Below are 20,387 nucleotides of genomic sequence, written 5' to 3'. Positions count from 1 at the left end.
ATTACAGCATCGGCAATGTTGAAAGCTCATAAAAATGGAGAAAGGTCTTCCAAATTGTAAGGGAAAGTTATTTCTAGCTAGTAATTCTAAATTCAGCTAAATCTGTATCATGTGTGAGGGTGAAATAAAGGAATTTTCAAACATGTAAGCAAGGAACTAAAAACTTTTATCTCCATGTTCCTTTTCTGCAGAAGTTATTAAAGACAGCAGTACATTACTTAAATGAGGGAAAAAAACAAAACAGGAAACTGAAAAACAAAGGATCTAACATGAGAGAGAGAGAAAGAGAGAGAGAAAGAGACACAGGCAGACAAGTGTGGACAGACATGAGGGAGAAACCTGCTGATTCACCCATGCTGATGGTGAAGGGAAAACCCAAGAGGGCAGCCGGGAAGGTGGGCAGCAGGCCCTGTCAGCACTAAACCAACAGGTGAAGTCAGGTGGCTCTGGGGAAGGAGACTGCAAAATCACTCCAGCAGAATAAAATGGGAGATGTACAACTGAGGGGAAATCAGGAGAGATCTATTCTTGCTAAGGACTTTTTTTTTTTTTTTTAATGTAAATCTACAGCCACTTTGACAAACCATTTGGCCATTTCTTAAAAAGTGAAACATAAATTTACAATATGACCCGGAAATCCCACTCCTATGTACTTTCCAAGACAAATGAAAGCCTATGTCTCCTTGAAAACTCGCAAAATTCATAGCAGCTTTACTAACAAAGTGGAAGCAACTCAAATGCTCATCAAAGTGAAAGAGTAAACAAAATGTGGCATAAGCCACAGAATGGAAAATCTGCTGTGGAAAGGAACAAACCACTGACAGAGTCTGCAAATGGATGAGCCTCAAAGACATGATGCCACATGGAAGAAGCCAGACACAAAAGGCGGCATATGGTATGATTCCCTTTATAGGAAATGTCCAGAAGTCTGCAAGTCTGTAAGACGAAGAAAATAGATTAGTGGTTGCCTGGGACTGGCGGAGGGAACAAGGAATGACTACAAACGGACAGGGGATCTTTGGGGGCAAGAGACATGCTCTAAAGTTGCAGAACTCTTTAAATTTCACAAAAATCATAGACTTGTATGCTTTTAAAAGTCAGAAATTTTATGGTACATAAAACTACATCTTTTTTTTTTTTTTGAGATTTTATTTATTTGACAGAGATCACAGAGAGCCAGTCAGAGAGAGAGGAGGAAGCAGGCTCCCTGCTGAGCAGAGAGCCCGATGCAGGACTTGATCCCAGAACCCTGGGATCATGACCTGAGCGGAAGGCAGAGGCTTTAACCCACTGAGCCACCCAGGCGCCCCCATAAAACTGCATCTTAATAAAGGTGTTAAAAACCTGAAAGTCTTACTTAAGACACATAAAACGTTTTCTTTAAAGTACTTTGTTAAAAAGTTTTACTTTGTTAAAAAGTAAAACAAAAAGAAAACTACATGGATGGACCTTGAAAATATTATGCCAATTGAGAGAAGCTAGACACGAAATACTGCATATTGTATGACTCCATTTCTATAAAATGTGAAGTGTCAAATCCACAGGAACAGAAAGTGAGTGAGTGGCTGCCAGGGGCTAAGGCTTGAGAGAAAATGGGAGAGTGCCTGCTGATGGACACAGGGTTTTATTCTGGGGTGACAAAAAAGTTCTACACTTGGGGCGATGATTCTGAAAATGTTCTAAAAACCACCAAAAACTGTACTTACCAAGCAAATTCTACGGTATATGAATCATACCTCAATAAAGTTATCAAAACAAAAAGATGATGATGACAATGTTCAATTCTGGCTTAAGACAAAATGTTTTACCAGCAAAAAGGAAATGGAATCCCCCTCCATGCCCTGCCAAGAGCAGCACAGACGGAGCAAGAACTCTGGGAGTGAGAAGACAAAGGGGAAAGTGTCAGCCACCTTGTTCAGGAAAAATCAACAGAAAATGCCTAAAACCATGGCATTCAGAGACCCACAGATAAATGCTAAGTGAATCAATAGTTAAAGAAATCTCAAGTATTTGCTTCTGAGAAGTGGGAAATGGGGCAGGGGACATCAGGGTTAAGTTCTAAAATAAAAAGGCTTATAAAACTATCTGAATATTCAGATCATGTGTACAAATAACCCTAATACAACTCCAACTAAAATTCTGATTTAGACAATTAAAATCAGCTCCTCTTCAGATCCAGATGGCCTTGCCCCATTGTTTTCCCACGCCGGTGCCGCTGCTGAACATCTCATGCGATTCTGATTCCTACTCTTTTTACCAGGACCTGTGTTCTCACTCTTTTGGACGTGTGGTGTTCACTGTATTTCTGACATACTGCAATTATACAAGATATCTTGTCTAAGTCTTCTAAAAATTATTATGCCCTCTTAACTCCAAAGCTACATGACTAAAAGACCCCTGCTCCTATATTTTTAAAAAAGAACTTGGGATGCCTGGGTGGCTCAGTTGGCTAAGCAACTGCGTTCCGCTCACATCATGATCCCAGGATCCTGGGATAGAGTCCCCCATGAGACTCCTTGCCCAGCAGGGAGCCTGCTTCTCCCTCTAGCTGTTCTGCCTTCTGCTCCTCTGCTTGTGCTCTCTTTCTAGGACAAATAAATCAAAAAATATTTTTTTAAAAATTAAAAATAGGAGGGGCGCCTGGGTGGCTCAGTTGGTTGGACGACTGCCTTCGGCTCGGGTCATGATCCTGGAGTCCCGGGATCGAGTCCCACATCAGGCTCCCAGCTCCATGGGGAGTCTGCTTCTCCCTCTGACCTTCTCCTTGCTCATGTTCTCTCTCACTGTCTCTCTCTCAAATAAATACATAAAATCTTAAAAAAAATAATTAAAAATAGGGGCACCTAAGTGGCTCAGTTGGTTAAGTGTCTGCCTTTGGTGGCTCACATCAGGCTCCCTGCTTGTCAGAGAGCCTGCTTCTCCTTCTCCATGCCACTTGCCCTGCTTGTGCTCGCTCTCACTCCCTAATAAATAAAATCTTTAAAAAAATAAAAGATTCTAATGGGGGATGGGTGGCTGGGTGGCTGAGCTGACTGAGCGTCCAACTCGAGTTCAACTCAGCTAATGATCTCAGGGTTGTGAGTTGAAGCCCACATTGGGCTCTGTGCTCAGCATAGTGTCTGCTTGTCCCTCTCCTTCTGTCCCACCCCCTGCTTGTGCAGGCTCTCTCACTCTCAAATAAATAAATAAATACTTTTTTTTTAAAGATTTTTTTTTTTTTTTTAATTTGACAGATCACAAGTAGGCAGAAGTAGGCAGAGAGGCAGACAGAGAGGGAGAAGCAGGCTCTCTGCTAAGCACAGAGCCTGATGTGGGGCTCGATCCCAGGACCCTGGGATCATGATCTGAGCCAAAGGCAAAGGCTTAACTCACTGAGCTACCCATGCGCCCCGTAAATAAATAAAATCTTAAAAAGAACAACACCACACAAAAAAACCCCAAAACTCTTATTGGGCCAACTGGCTGGCTCAGTTGGCATGCAGCTCCTTTTAAAAACTTCTTTAGTGGGAGAACACATGTACACAAGCAAGCATGTGGAGAGGGAGAGGGAGAATTTTAAGTAGGCTCCACACCCAGCATGGAGCCCAACATGGGGACTGATTTCACGACTCCCAGAGATCACAACCTGAGCCAGAATCATGAGTCATAAACTTATTAGCAAACTGTACCACCCAGGTGCCCTGAGCATGTGGCTCTTAGTCTCCATTGTTGTGAATTTGAGCCCCACACTGGGTGTAGAGATTACTTAAAAATAAAACCATGGGGACGCCTGGGTGGCTCAGTTGGTTGAGCAGCTGCCTTTGGCTCAGGTCATGATCCCAGCGTCCTGGGATCGAGTCCCACATCGGGCTCCTTGCTCCGCAGGGAGCCTGCTTCTCCCTCTGACTCTGCCTTCCACTCTGTCTGCCTGTGCTCACTTTCGCTCGCGCTCTCTCTCTGACAAATAAATAAAATCTTAAAAAAAAAAATAATAAAATAAAAAAATAAAAAATAAAACCATGGGGCGCCCGGGTGGCTCAGTTGGTTAAGTGTCTGCCTTCTGCTCAGGTCATAATCCCAGGGTCCCGGGACTGAGCCCCAAATTAAGTTCCCTGCTCAGTAGTGAGTCTGCTTCTCCCTCTCCCACCCCCACTCATGCACACTCTCATGCTTTCTCAAACAAAGTCTTTTAAAAGGAGGGGGCACCTGGGTGGCTCAGTCGGTTGGGCATCAGAATCTTGCTTTCTGCTGGGGTGGTGATTTCAGGATCATGAGATCAAGCCCCGCCTCAGGCTCTGCACTCTGCACAAGCCTGCTTAGGATTCTCTCTCTCCCCTGTCCCTCTTGCTGCTCTCCTCCTCTCTCAAAAATATTAATAAATCTTAAAAAAAAGAAAGGAACTTATACTAATCAGATACTGGATTTTCCAGACTAATTTTTCAATGGGTAAGAGCTCTTTCTTAATTTGCCTTTTCACAGCATTCTGTTTGTGTTCAGAAAATAGACTGTGTATGGATTTATATGTACATATTTTCATTGTGGCAAAACACATATAAAATTTTAGCCATTTCTGGGGCACCTGGATGGCTCAGTCGGTTGAGCAGCTGCCTTCAGGTCTGGTCATGATCCCAGGGTCCTTCGACCAAGTCCCACACTGGGCTCCCTGCTCAGTGGGGAGTGTGCCTTTCCCTCTCCTTTTGCTGCTCCCCCTGCTTATGCTTTCTCTCTGTCAAATACTAAGTATTTTAAAAATTTAACCATTTTTAAGGACATGGGTCATATACCTTTCTTTCAAAATGGAATTACTGGATCTAATGGTAGTTCTATTTTTAATTTTCTGAGGAACCACAATGTTTTCCACAGTGACATACCATTTCACATTCCCACCAATTGTGCAAAAGCATTCCAACTTCTCCACAACCCACCATCATCTCCACTATGACTTGTTTTGATAGCAACCATCCTATGGGTGTGAGTGGTGTCTCATGGTGGTTTTGATTTGAGCTTTCCTAATGATTAGTGATGTTGAGTGCATTTTCATGTGCTTGTTGGCCATCTGCATATCTTCTATGGAGACAGTCTTCTGCCCATTTTAAAAATTTTTAAAAATGATTTTTAATTATTTGTCAGAGAGAAAGAGTGCACATGCACATGAGCACAAGCAGGGAGAGCAGCAGGCAGAGGGAGAAGCAGGCCCCCGCCAAGCAGGGAGCCCGATGCAGGGCTTGGTCCCAGGACCCTGGGATTATAACCTGAGCTGAAGGTAGACACTAACCTACTGAGTCACCCTGGTGTCCCTCCTTTGCTCATTTTTTAAAATCAGATTTTTTTGTTGTTGTTGAGTTGTAGGTTTTTAAAATATATATTCTCAGTATTAGCCCTTCATCAGATATGATTTGCAAGTATTTTCTCCCAATCCATAGGCTGCCTATGGATATCCACTCTGTTGGATGTTTTAAGGCAGTTTTAAATTTTGATGCAGTGCAATTTACCTCTATTTTTCCTTTGCTATGTTTTTTAAAAATTTTTTCAATTTATTTATTTTCAGAAAAACAGTATTCATTCTTTTTTCACCACACCCAGTGCTCCATGCAATCCGTGTTTCCTTTGCTATGTTATAGGTGCTACCTGTAAGAAATCATTGCCAAGCCCAATGTCATTAAGCTTTTTTCTTATGTTTTCTTCTATAAGTTTTGTAGTTTTAGCTCTTATGCTTGGGTTTTTGACCCATGTTGGATTTTTGTACACAGTTTAAGTGAAGGTTCTCTGGCATGTATGTAGCTATCCAGTTTTCCCAGCACCATTTACTATTCTCCCCACCCATGAACCATACTCTTGTGGAAAATAATTTTACCATATATATGGTTTATTTCTGAGTTCTCTATTCTATTCCATTGGCCTATATACCAGAATCACACTGTCGCAATTACTGCAGCTTTGTAGCAAGTTTTAATATCACAAGTGTGAGATTTCCAACTTTATTCTTTTCCAAGAATGATTTGGCTATACGAATTTTAGGATGTAGTTTCCTATTTTGGCAAATACGGTTTTTGGCATTTTGATGGAGATTGTACTAAACCTGTGCATTGCTTGGGTAGTACTGACAGCTTCCTAACTCTTCCAGTCTGCGAACATGGGATGTCTTTCATGTATATCTTCTTTAATTTCTTTCAGCAATGTTTCATAGTTTTCAGTGTACTAGGTTTTTCATCTTTTTGGTTAAATTTATTCCTAAGTGTTTTATTCTTTTTGATGCTACTGAAAATGGGCCAGTCTCCTTCATTTTCTTGTTCATTGTTAAGTGTATAAAAACATAACTTTTTGTGATTTTATGTCCTTAAACTTTGCAGAATTCTTTTATTAGTACCAATAATGTGTGTGTGTGTGTGTGTGTAATCTTTAGGATTTTCTACATATAAAGTTATGCCACCTGTGAACAGGGATAATTTTACTTCTTCCTTCCCAATTCTGTTGCCTTTATTTTCTTATCTAATTGCTCTGGCTAGAATTAATTTCCAATCCTATGTTGAACAGAAATGGTAAAATCCTTGTCCTGTTTCTGATCTTAGAGGAAAAGCTTTCAGTCCTTACTACTGAGTAGGATATCAGCTGTGGGTGTGCCCACAGCTACAGGACTTTATTATTTCTAAGTAGTTTTCTTCTATTCCTAGCTTGTTGAGTGTTTGTATCATGAAAGAATGGTTAATTTTACAACATGCTGTGATTTCCTCCTCTACATTTTGTTAGTGTGGTATGTTACATTGATTGAGTTTAGTTTGTTGAACCATCCTTGCATTCCAAGAGTAAATCCATTTGGTTACAGCATATAATCAATCATCTTAATGTGTTGTTAGATTTTGTTTCCTAACTTGGCTTAGAATTTTTGCATCAGTGTTCATGGGATATTGGTCTGTAATTTGCTTCTGGAAGCTTGTATCTGGGAATTTTCCATTTCATCTAGGTCACCCAATTTGTTGGCACACAATTCTTCAGGTACTCTCTCATAAACCTTTTTATTTCTGTAAAATTGGTAATAATGTCAATTCCGTCTCTTTAGTTATTTGGGTGTTCTCTTTTTAGTCCTTCTAGCTAAAGGCTTGTCAATTTTTTTGATCTTTGGTTTTGCTGATTTTTTTTCTAGATTTTCTACTTTCTATTTACCTCTGTTCAAATCTTTATTTTCTTGATTCTGTTAGCTTTGGTTTTAGTTCTTTATTTTCCTAGTTCCTTAGGTTCCTTTCTTCCTGTGAAGTTAGGTTGTTGACTTAAGATCTCTTTTTTAATGTAACATTTACAGCTGTAATTTCCCTCGTAGCACTGTTCTAACTGCATCCCAGTGGTTTTGGTATGTTGTGTTTTCATTTCATTTGTCTCAATATTTTCTAGTTTCCTTTGTGATGTCTTCTTGACACTGACCATGTTTAAATAAGAGTGTGCTACTGAGTATCCACATATTTGTGAATTTTCCCCCTTTCCTTCTACTGGGGACTTCCAGTTTTGTTCCATTGTTAATTGGAAAACATACTTTGTATAATTTCAACCTTCTAAATGTATTGACTTTTGTGCCTAACATATGGTCTATCCTGCAGATTATTGTATGTGTACTGGAGGAGAAAACATGTGTATTCTGCTATTGTTGATAGCTACTGTGATCCTGTAAGTGCCCAAGGCTCTAGTCCCCTTTCTTTGTTCATTTGTTCCAAAGACTCAGTAGTTTCAATGCCCTACAAATTCACTTATTCTTTCTTCTGACTGGTAGAGGCTACTATTCAACCTTTCTAAGGGATTTTTCAATTCAGTTACAGTGTTTTTCTTTATAATTTCTTTCTCTTTGTTGGTATTCTCATTTTGTTCATATATTGTTATCCTGAGTTCCTTCAGTTCTTGGTGTTTTCCTTTAGCTCTTTGGGCACATTTAAGATAGTTTTAAAACATTTGTCTAGTATGTCCAATGTCTGTGTCCTCAAGGATAGTTTCTGCCACCTAATCTTATTCCTTTAAATGGGCCATATTTTCCTCTTCCTTTGTATAACTTGTGATTTTGTTTTTGTTGAAAACTAATCATCTGAATATACAGCCACCTTTCCCAATCTTTGCAGACTGGCTCGGTGTTAAAGTCCTTCGCTAATTAGCACGATTTGTTCTGAACCTTGGGACCACTGTGGGGTATGTACCTTGCCTAGGCCTGTGTGTGAACTTTTTTTATTCCTAAGTATAGATGGCTGTTTAAGAAATCTTAATTTCTTTTTTCTTTTTTTTTTTAAAGATTTTATTTATTTATTTGACAGAGAGAAATCACAAGTAGATGGAGAGGCAGGCAGAGAGAGAGAGAGGGAAGCAGGCTCCCTGCTGAGCAGAGAGCCCTATGCGGGACTCGATCCCAGGAACCTGAGATCATGACCTGAGCCGAAGGCAGCGGCTTAACCCACTGAGCCACCCAGGCGCCCAAGAAATCTTAATTTCATAGATTCATTAATCTTAATTTCATAGAGACTTGTCCCCCAGCTTCTCAATATTCTTAAGTATTCTATTGCAGCTTTCAGGAGCCCTTTTTCCACTGTCCACAGCTTTTCACAGCCTGAGATCTGAGCTTCCAGTCAGAGAAAAGAGATCAGTCCCTCAGACAGTCCCCAGACAAGCTAGAGTGTTTCAAGTTAAGGACTGCCTGGCTCCATTCTGTTAGAAACAGAGATTTTCAAGCTGGGCTATTGCTTTCTTCAGACCTCCTGTGCCTGGTGGGAAGTGGGTGGGGCAGAGAGGAGTAAACATGCCACAAAATCTCCTACCATTTCAGTGAGGCTTTTTTTGACTGGGTGTTCCTTAGACCTGTGACTGTTTTGGGAGCTTCTGTAAAGTTATAGAACCAGCTACTCTCTGGTTTTTTGGTTTTTTTTTTTTTTCATGTGTATGTGGGGGGCTGGCAGTGGTAATGTGAGGATGAGGGGTTGGAGTTTCTTAGACTGCCAGTTCAAAAGATGTCAGAATATACTTTCAAAGTTTGCTTATTCCTCCCTGAATTAATAAAATAAGCCACTTCTAATATATATTGAGAGGTTATTATGTGCCATGTTCTGGTCTAAACAATTTATAGTTATCAAGTTATTTAAAAGCCTCAAAAGAACCCTAAGAGGCAGGTACTGTTACTTTGGCCATCTTACAGATGAAGACAATGAAGTTCAAAACGGGCCTGTTCAGAGGACCACAGCCAGTTAAGTGGTGGAGACAAGGTTCCAGCCCCAGCAGCTTGGTTCTGAACCTCCACATCTGACCATCATTTTACATAGAGCAGAATTAGCCACCTCAGGTCACCTTGTTTGGACTCTTCTGGTCTAGGATGCTTTGTTCAGAGTCCAGTAAGCACCCAGATGTTTTCTTCCAGAGTCTAGAAAGCACCAGCTCTCTTTCAGGTTTAAGAGGAAAGTGGTTCAGCTTATCAGAGGCTCTGTGAACACTAGTGAGGTTCAGATGAGCCTCAAGGTGGGGGAGCACAGTGGGAGAGTCAGCTTTTTAGTTGGGTTGAAGATATGGCTGAGGGTCTCACCTGTCCCCAGAGAGAATTTCTCTAAATTCTTCTGTTCTCAAGCTCCACAGTTGCCCTCTGCTTGGCCTGCTGGGCCTGGTGTCTCCTATTTTGCCAAAATTAAGTACAAGTGCTATCCAACAGAAATAAAATGCAAGCCACATTTCAATAAGAAATGAAATTAATTTTAATAATGTAATTTAACCCAATATATTAAAAATACTATCATTTCAACACATAACCAATGTAAAAAAGTATTAATGGGGTGTTTTACTTTTTTGTTGTACCAAGTCTGATATTTGGCGTGTACTTTACACTTGTAGTCTGTCCTTGCTCGAAATGGCCACATTTCAAGTGCTCAATAGCCACACGTGACTCGGGGCTACTAATAGGGCAGTGCTGGTCTACAAAATGAAGTTCCTGGCTGCCGGTGGGAGGGGTCATCTAGCTCTGTGTAGCAAGGAAGGGAGACCCATGGTGAAAGAATCCCACCAACCGATCCATTCCCATGCCAGGTGCCCACCAGCCTCAGTATTTAGAGCACCAAGCCTTTCAGTGGTGCTGCCTGTCAAACCAGTTCATTTCCTAATCATTTTTCCCTCAACCAGGCTCACAGTTACAGTTTCTCTGCTGTGCTAAGTTCACTCTCCTCCTACTAGCTTTTCTTAAAGGAAAAAAAAAAAAAAAGCCTACATAGTATCTGGCATATTCCAAAGAACATATGTAACACAAATGTAAGAAATAAAGCCTAATAATAAAATACAGCTGTGAGCCCTCCACCCCTACTCCCACCCTACTTCAGAATCCAGACATGAGCTGTAGGGTTGTTTCTTATTCCTCTGTCTCCCCACCAGGGAGGAACCAAGAGCCTATACTTTGTTTCACCATTTTGCCTTTTTTGTTATCACACCTGTATGTATGTACATAAGACAATGGTCACTTTTGCTTGTCTTTATGGTGTTGTGTTTTTTGGCAAGTTGCCTTTGTCACCTACATGCTGCTCTTAAGATCCAGTGATGTTGTCACAAGGACCTACTATTCACTCACTGTTGTTTGGTCCATAATCGCCATGATGTGAACACAGACATCTGGGCTGTTTCCAAGATGTTTATTAGTATGAAGAGTGCTGCAAGAACCTCTCTAGAGCTCCCCAGATGAAAATCCTGGACCACAGAATATGAGAATGTTCAACTTCGTAAGTTAATGCCAGTTTTCCAAAGCAGGTACATCAGTTTATCCCCCTCACCAGCAGCAGGTAAGATTTCCGAGTCACTCACATCCTCTCCAACACTTGGTTTTGTCAATACCTTAATTTTTGCCAAGAGACATCTTAATTTCTGCCTATTTAAGTAACTGTAAAGTGGAATCTCACTGTGGCCTTGGAATTCTAATGAGGCTGAATATCTTTCTATCTGTTTAACCACTGTTCTTGTTAATTTTTCCGTGACATGCCCGTGTGTCTTTTGTCCACATGTAGGAGTTCTTTATGTGTGCTGGACTATAATCCTTTTTTTTAAATTTTTTTTTTTTGGACTATAATCCTTTATGTGCTATACATATTGCAAATTTATTCCCACTCTGTGGCTTGTCTGTTCACATTCTTTACAGGTACCTTTTGGAAAAGGGAAGATCTTAATTTTAATCTAGTAAAACTGGTCATTTTTATTTTAGAATTATCCTTGTGACTTAAAAAACAACAACAACAACAACAACAAACTTTCCTACCAAGGTCATAAAGATATTCTTCTAGATTGTGTGTGTTCTAAAAGGTTTTCTTTAATTAACCTGGAACTAATTTTTCTGTACATTTTATATACATGCTCTCCTAACTGTCACAGTGCTACGATTGGGGAACCTAGCCTCTGCCCAGTGATATATAATTCCACCTGTGCCATATATCGTTTCTCAGGTCTGTTTCTGGCAGCTCTTCTGTTCCATGGACCAATCTGTGCTTCCCTGAGCCAACGATAACGTGAGCCTTGGCACAGGTAAGGCAACTGCTCACACCTTCCTCTTCTTCAGAGTGTCCTACAATATTAGGACTTTATCTTCTGCACATTTTAAAACTGACTTGTCACATTTCCCAAAAACCCCTTTGGAGATGCACTGACTCCACAGATCAATCTAAGAACAGGCCACACTGAGTCTTCCTAGCCAAGAATATCCTGTCTCTATTTATTCAAATCTTTAATGTCTCCATTACATTTTTCAAATCTTTAATGTCTCCACTACATTTTTCTCCATTAAGGAACTTTATGCATCTTATGTTAGTTTCCATTTACATCAAAGATGGTTCAGTCAGAAGAACAGAAGCCATGCTAGGTATTTCAAAAACAAGGAGTTTAATACGGGGTATCAGGTACTTTCAGAGCAACTGCAGAGGCTGGAGTGTGCAGAAAAGTGAGCCACCTCTAGCCTTCCACTCCGCCTCTGCAGCTTTAGTCCCAACTCGGGACACCATCCACAAGACAGGAACCCGCAGGAAACCTCCGCCCATCACAGCTGCTCTACAGTCCTATGACAGCAGACAGGAGGCCGCTATGGAGGCCAATGTGCTCCCTCACCCGCGCACCCCCACACCACTGCCAGAGGAAGAGAGTCCACCTCCCTCTACCTTCCAGACTTCATGGGAAGGATCTCTTGGGCTAAGTGAGAGCCAAAGCCCAATGGCAGTGGGGTCTGAATAAGAGAGGTCCAGCCTTCTAGCCCTGGAAATGCAGGCAATGTACTGAATGTCCAGACTGTATCTAGCACCATCCATTTCCTATCTTCCAAAAACATGCTGAAATTACTGGCCTGCTGTTCCATCTTTTTCCATTTTACATCTTTCATATCTTCTATACTCTTTTACTATAATTTAACAGGCTTTCAGGAGGACAATAACGTAATCTCTTACAGTCCCTCCAGAAGTCCTGAAGCCCAGGTTCAAAAGCCTAACCAAGCATGGCCAGGGCTTCTCACAGGTTTATTTAAACTCTCCCCATAGACGGGAAGGCCACAGCAAAGGCAGTTATCAGGTAACTCCCTGTCCACACTCCCCTCCCCATACACAAAGATTTTTCTTCTTTCTTCTTTTTGTGTGTGAGTGGGGGGGGGGGGGTAGGGGAGTTGGTAGGAATGTTAATAAGAATTTACCATATTCATGATGTTCAAAAAAATTAATTTAGGGGCTCCTGAGTGGCTCGGTGGGTTAAGCCTCTGCCTTTGGCTCAGGTCATGATCTCAGGGTCCTGGGATCGAGCCCCACATAGGGCCCTCTGCTTGGCGGGGAGCTTGCTTCTCCCTCTCTCTCTGCTTGCCTCTCTGTCTACTTCTGATCTCTCTCTCTTTCTCTGTGTCAAATAAATAAATAAATAAAATCTAAAAACAGAAAAAACAACAACAAAACAGAAAATATGACAAAATTTCAGCAATTTTTGATTCAGAGACGTGAGAAACAAGTACTATATTTATTATTCGTTCATTTTCATAACTTACATTTCTCACAATCCCAACTTTTTTTTTAATATTTTTTATTTTTTTTTTAAAGATTTTATTTATTTATTTGACAGAGAGAAATCACAAGTAGATGGAGAGGCAGGCAGAGAGAAGAGAGAGGGAAGCAGGCTCCCTGCTGAGCAGAGAGCCCGATGTGGGACTCGATCCCAGGACCCTGAGATCATGACCTGAGCCAAAGGCAGCGGCTTAACCCACTGAGCCACCCAGGCGCTTTTTTTTTTTAATATATATATATTTTAAAGGTTATTTATTTATTTATTTATTTGACAGACAGAGATCACAAGTAGGCAGAGAGGCAGGCAGAGAGAGGGGGGGAGGCAGGCTCCCTGCTGAGCAGAGAACCTGATGCGGGACTCGATCCCAGGACCCTGGGATCATGACCTGAGCCGAAAGCAGAGGCTTTAACCCACTGAGCCACCCAGGCACCCCTCACAATCCCAGCTTTAAGACTAATTAGAAATCAAAGCTTACTGCCCACCTGGATCATCGCGTAGCACTACATCACGGGACAGACAGGGTACCAGATGCAAGGGGAGGCCAGGAGTGAGCCAGGAGGTTCAACAGCACCTCAGCCCTCCCACTCTTTCTCAAACACTCCTTGGCCCTATCAGGGCTCCATGAGTTTCCACACACTGCCATGATCATTGTGCCTTCAGTGGCTAGGGCCTGGAGCACACTATCTAAGCTGAACTCCAGGCTCCTGTTAAACAGACTTTATTTCTGTCTGGGGAGAAAATATGGCTACCTCTATAATCTCACATCAACACTTGTGCTAAGTGACTTGTGACCTCCTGTGCCAGAGCTTGTGGGACAGAAGAGAAATAAAATCTAGTCCCTGCCTTTATCAAGTCCACAGTGGATGGAGAAATGAACAAGATGAACTAGAATGCCAACCACTGTTTTCCGTACCTACACAACAGAACAGTTATTACATACAACCCTAAAAGCAAAGCCAAAAAGCACTTTGCGATCAGCAGTAAGTCGTCCTCCCACTCGAAAACCAGTCAAGAATCATTTGGTTCTTTGTTCAGAATATTCTCTAGGAGGCTGGATATGAAGTTTCATACCACATAAGGCAGACCCAGGGAAGATCCCAATCACAACCGCCGGTCCTCAACAGCTGATACAACACAAAGCACCAGCAGCCCAAGCACAGGGTAGCTTGTGCCGTCCAGGCTGTGACCTAAGGAAGGAGCAGGTGGGTTCCCAGACACAGGGCTGTCCCAGAAGCTTCTGCCCCAGCGGCCACCATTCAAACTCATTTGCAAAGGCAAGTACCTCAACTAGAGACGTGCGTAATCCAATGAACAGGCTTGAGGGGTAACTGCGATCCCTTCTAAAGGCCATCTTTTCAGGCAAACAGTCTGACCAGACTACCTCCACTTCTTACTTGGAACCCCCTTCAAAGTACTGTCCCAAGCTCAAATGTTGCCTTGTATTTGATACCCTACCTGATACCCAGGGTTGGAGGTAACTGGTTTTTCTTCAGTACCTGACCCACAGGAATTACAACACTCCTTCCATTTACCAAATGTTAAAAAGGACCTCCGTCCTAGGCCAGGTCACACTTAGGAAGAGGACAGGTCTCCTGCTTTCGGGGAGCTCACAGTCTGGAAGGAGAGATCAAGCATGGGCACAGGTAATGGTGAGAATTAATGGTGGTTCTAGATGTTGTCAGAGAGAGAGAAGAGGTGCTGGCAGAAGCTAACCTCCACCCCGAGGGCCCAGAGATGCCTGCTTGTTGTGGTATCATCTGAGACAAGTCTTGAAGGACAGGCAAGATCCGTCCACATGAAAACAGAACAAGAGGATCCCAGGAAAAGAATAAGGCATGAATGAAGCATGTGGCTAGAAAATTCATCACAGAGTGGGCATAAGAAACAGTCCAGCTTACCCATTCAAGGGAAAACAGCAATAAATCGGGTTGGTAAAGCAAAACCAAACTAGAATATCAAGAAATTAAAATGCTAGGCTGAAAAGTTATTCGGTCTGAGGTTCTGAAGGTAGAATAAACACATCTTCTTAGGGGCTTTACTGGTGCTACCTGGGTCTTAAATTAGTGCGTGTGCATGTGTGTGTGTGTGTGATCACGTATGTGTGTGTGTCACACACACATGTATGGGCAAATCCAAGATACTACATATTCCATCCTAACCCAAAAGAACCAGGGATGCAGTGAACACCATTTCTCATGGGGCGTGTTACACTCCCTGAGGGTGCTGGGGCAGAAACCAAGTGGAGAACCAACAGTTTAAACTTTCTGTGGCATCTGCATATATCTTTAGGAGCCCATGCACTGTCAGGAGAAAATCCCCAGGTGGAAATTTACTAGGGACTGAGCGAGCAGGACGGGTTGGTAGAGCCAAAGCCCGTCTAATGACCCTCATCAGGATTCTAGCCAAGTCTCAAAGAGCACCCACCTCCAGAGGCAGGTGAGGAGGCGGTAAGAGGGTACCACATTTCAGAGGCGCTGCTCTCGGGGCCGGCAGTGCCAACAGAAACATACCATCCTGGGCACCTCTCTTGTCTCACCCCAGCCCTGCCACTGCAACTTTGCAAATTCTGGGATCTGCCTGTGTTGAGCAGTTATTCTTAGAGAGAGAGAGAGAAGGCTGAGAGGGGAGGGTTTCAGCTCAATGTAAGCTTCCAGTGAATGGCTACCACCTGGGCTGCAGTGGACACCCCCCGTCCCCCCATCGACGGAAGCACAGTCACACAGCTGTGATGGAGGTGGGGTCAAGGGTGGCCCTACACACTCACCTGGACAGTCGGCTTCGTCGCTCTCATCCTCACAAGTCACCCAGCCGTCACACTGCCAGGGGAGGGGGATGCACTGGATGGCGCCGCTGCGACAGGCAAACTGCCCAGGGTTGCACCGCAGCTCTGTGGAACCAAAGGGCAAGAGGCCATTGAGGAAGCGGTGGCAGCAGTGGAGATGGGACAGCCAGGCCTGCCGCCGCCTGGGCCCAGGAGCACGCCCCGACAGGGTTAGGGTTAGGGTTAGGGTTAGGGGCAAGGCCCCCCACCCAAGACATGGGTCTTTATGTGCCACCTCAAACATACACCTGACACATTTCTGCTCAGAGTCTGACTTGGCGCTAGACTACAGAGGTCACAAGAGGGCACACCTCTCACCGCAGGAGGGGCTATGGGTCAACAAGAAACACACACACACACACACACACACACACACACACACGTTTCTGATGAAGAGCAAATCAGGAGAGCGCACCACAGGAGTGCTCAAACAGCGTGAGGAAGGAGAAACGGCCTGTACCTGAGGGGCTCTGGAATCCTTCTGAAAGAAGATGGGATATAAACAGGGTTCCCAAGGCAGGATGGTGGTTTCAATAAACACGTATAATGTAATAGGAAGGGAGAAAACATACCAAAAAAAGTAAAGCTCATGGATAATCACAGGGCAGGAAAACATGCCGAGAAGACGGTATGCAACAGATGGGGAATCACTAGAGGTAAGACGAGAAATATAAAAAGGGTCAGACTATGGAGGCTTTGAGGGTAAGATAATTCTGACCTTTCCTGGGAATGTTAAAGGAAGCCAGAAATTAGTCAGTCGGTCAGTAACATGATGAGATCTGTGTTTTAAGACAGGTAGAACTGGTGATGGTTTCTGGAAGCAATCATAACAGGGGAACCACACAAAGTATCAAATAACCCAGTAAAGTGAGGACTTGAATTGAGGCAGGGGTTGGCAAATTATAGCCCTCGGGTCAACTCCTGCCCCTCCCACTTGTTTTTTAAGTAAAGTTTTATTAGAACACGGCCACAAATATGTATCCGTGTGTGGCTGCTTTTGAGATACAACAGCAGAGTGAAGACTAATGACTAAGAGAGATTAAATGACCTGAAGAGGCCAAAGTATTTCCTCTGGTCCTTCCCACCAGACTTGTGAAGTGAGGCAACGGCTGCTACGTGGGCATACGTGGAGCCAAAAAAAAGCACTGAGGTGTGAAGGATAAATAAAGTTCTACACGCTAATGTGGTAACACAGGAAGAAGAAACAAACAGAGCTCTCTTACTATGGTCCTGCTCCCTCTGTGGTCTTCCCTGTCCTGGAATCGTTCCACTCAAATCCAGGAACTCTTCCCACCCCTGAGGCCTGTCCCATCACTGACCTAAGTAACCAGAGCCAATCTTCACTCTAATTAACCAAGGTAGATGAACCCACCAAATCAGGTAGGACACAGATGTAAGGCCTGAGCCCTTCCCTCCCCACCCACCTGGGACGGCCACGCATGGCATCGTGTACCATAACTTTGGTACCTTCACAAGAGAGCCTTTTCAGAGCGCTCTGCAAGGAGACAATCCTCATCCCCCGCCAGGGTTATATGTCTGAGAGTCTTCCACTCTGAAGCAGGGAAGAGAAGGGCCAGGGAAAGGAACCCAGAATCCAGTGTTCACTCTTCTCCACCTGCCACTATGCACTGCAGTAAATCAATCAATCTAATCATAAGGAAAGCTTCTGTTACATATATGGCATGGACAAAAGAGTCACAATGCTCCATAATTTATAAAGTCTTCCAGTCAAGATGGAGTTAGAGGGATAGATTTAACTGCCGACCTGAAACAGTGGGAGAAGAAAAGAAGGGGGGCAAAATACTAGAAAACACCAGTTCTCCAGACACTGACATCAAGCAACAAAGAACAGTGATCCCTGAGTCACCGAACATGTGAGGTAAGCCTTACGGCCTCAAGTACATTTCCAGGCTACAAAGCAGGGAGAGGGACTCCCAGGGGAGAAGACTCTTGAAGGTAAGTGGATGCAACTAAAAATTGGGGGAAACCAAGGCAAGGAGCACTCACAGCGCGGCTCCAAAGAGTCCTGGAAAAGAGTGAGTGGCACAAAAGACAGACTCCAGAGATCTAGGGAGGAAGCCCTCAGGGATTGAAGCAGAGTACTGATCAGTGGTGTGAGGAAACTATCCCAGGCTATCCTAAAGGGTAACAGGAAAACAGTAACTGAAATTGAGCAGGACCACAAACAATGCCTGTTTTCAGGAGCCAGGGTGGAAAAACTCATTACTTGTGGGGCACAAGTTAAGTACACACAAGAGTCCTGCCTTGTTAGTGGAGAAAAATAAACTCCAGACTAAATGCAGCAATTAAAAGCAACAGTTGAGGATAATCGCAATCTTTTGGTATCAGTTGAGACCTGATTTGTGACACAGTATGTAATCTATTCTGGAGAAAGTTCCATGAGCATTCAAGAAGAATGAGTATTCTGTTGTTTTAGGGTGGAATGTTCCATATATATTTAGAATATAACAGAATGTATAAAGTCTATCTGGTCCACTGTGTCATTCAACACTCTTGTTTCTTTGTTGATCTTCTGTTTAGATGATCTGTTTGTTGCTGAGACTGGAGCGTTGAGGAGTATTATTATCCATATGTTTTTTTTTATTTTAACAATTGGCTTATGTAGTTGGCTGCTCCCATGCTGGGGGCACAGAAAGTTACAACTGTTAGATCTTCTTGTTGGACAGACCTTTAAGAATGATTAAGTGTCCTTCTGTATCTCTTACTGAAGTCTTTAGCTTAAAATCAAATTTGTCTGATACAAGAATTGCTACCCCAGCTTTCTTTTGAGTTCCACTGACATGAAAAATGGTTCTCACGTTTGGTCTGGATGTATCTTCAGGTTCAAAATGAGTCTCTTGTAGACAACATACGGATGGGCCATGTTTTTTTATCCAACCCTGTGTTATTTCACAGGAGCATTTGGGCCATTCATGTTCAGAGTGACTGTTGAAAGACATGGTTTTATTGCCATCATTTTGCCTGTGAAGTCCTTGTTTCTATAGATTATCTCTGTAAATTTCTGGCCTATTACTTTTGGGGTCTTTCTGCTGGGTATTTACCCCAAAAATACAGATGTAGTGAAAAGAAGGGGCACATGCACCCCAATTTCAAAGCAGCGATGTCCACAATATCCAAATGGCAGAAGGAGCTGAGATGACCTCCAACAGATAAATGGATAAAGATGATGTGGTCCATATATACAACAGAATATCATTCAACCATCAGAGATGATGAATACCCATCATTTGGATCGACATGGATGGAAATGGAGGGGATTATGCTAAGGGAAGTAAGTCAAGCAGAGAAAGACAATTATGGTTAAGGTTTCACTTATACATGGAACATAAGGAATAGCATGGACATTAGGAGAAGGAAGGGAAAAATGAAGTGGGGGAAATCAGAGAGGGAGATGAACCATGAGAGCCTATGGGCTCCAGGAAACAAACTGAGGGTTTCAGAGGGGAGGCGGGTGGGGGGATGGGTTAGCCCAGTGATGGGTATTAAGGGGGGCACATATTGCAAGGAGCACTCGGTGTTATATGCAAACAATGAATCATGGAATACTACATCAAAAACTAATGAAGTACTGCATGGTGATTAACATAATAAAAAATGAAATAAATAAAAAAGCATCTGAAAGGTTCACATTGTTTCCAAGTCACATCCTAGAACAAAGGTCGAGAATATTTATAGGAATGCAAAAATACACAGTAACCAGAAAGGCAAAATTCACAAAGTGTGGCACTCAATAAAAAAAGCTGCCAGACTTGCAAAGGAACAGGAAATTATGTCCAAAATGAAAAAAATTCAATCAAAACTGACTCAGAAAAGGTACAAATGATAAAGTAGACAAGGACATTAAAATTAAAACTTGTGTCACACATTTTTCCTCACACAGAGGAAAAATCAAACATGTTTGGTAGATACAGAAGATTTTAAGAAAGCAAATCTACTGCCTTGAGATGAAAACTGCAAGGTGTAGTACGAACAGATTCAGTTTCACAGAAGAAAAGATGAATGACATGAAGATAACATAAAAAACTCTAAAATACCGAAAAAGGGCTAGAAAACATAAACTATGAGCTGTGTGACACAGACTTGGGGGGCGAAGAGACAAAGTATTTGAAGAAACAATGACAAAAACATTTCCCAATTTGATGAAAACCCATAGATCCAAGTCAACCATGAACCCCAACTATAAGAAATTAAAACAAACAAACAAACAAAAAAACAACCTACTCCAAGGCACATCACAATCAAATTGCTTAAAACCGGTGATAAAGAGAAAATCTTAAAAGAGGCTGAAGGGCCAGAGACAAAAGACGTAATCTGCAGAGGAAAACAAACAGGACAGCAGTTAGAAACAATATAAGCCAGAAGATGGTGGAGCAACATTTTTAACTTCTGAAAACAAAGAAAGCAGTCAACCTAGAATTATTTAAAGCAAAAACATGGATCCCATATTGCGAAGTAGAACTTTGACAATGCCAGCACAAAAGCTGGGAAGGGAGCAGCAGCAGCATACCACTTCAAGCCTCTTACACTACATGTAAAGCAGTCTTGTCATGTG

At 42.6% G+C, this 20,387-nt stretch overlaps 1 protein-coding gene and 1 long non-coding RNA gene across 4 annotated transcripts in view; one reads left to right on the top strand and one right to left on the bottom strand.

Moving 5' to 3' along the window:
- The window catches only part of DGCR2 (DiGeorge syndrome critical region gene 2), a 94,722-nt gene that overhangs the window by 46,973 nt on the left and 27,362 nt on the right, over positions 1-20,387 (bottom strand). For 2 of the 3 annotated variants that reach the window (XM_082697496.1, XM_082697494.1), the window contains exon 2: positions 15,758-15,880. The exons of the other annotated variant lie outside the window; for it this stretch is intronic. In XM_082697496.1, the coding sequence (XP_082553622.1) occupies positions 15,758-15,880 (123 nt within the window). The remainder of the gene's footprint in view (positions 1-15,757; positions 15,881-20,387) is intronic. 3 annotated transcript variants of the gene reach the window in all.
- LOC309847414 overlaps positions 1-20,387 on the top strand; it is a 313,317-nt gene that overhangs the window by 272,502 nt on the left and 20,428 nt on the right. The window lies entirely within an intron of this gene.

Source organism: Mustela nivalis (assembly GCF_964662115.1).
Source record: "Mustela nivalis genome assembly, chromosome: 14".
NCBI lineage: Eukaryota > Metazoa > Chordata > Mammalia > Carnivora > Mustelidae > Mustela > Mustela nivalis.
This window is presented reverse-complemented; position numbering and strand designations above follow the sequence as displayed.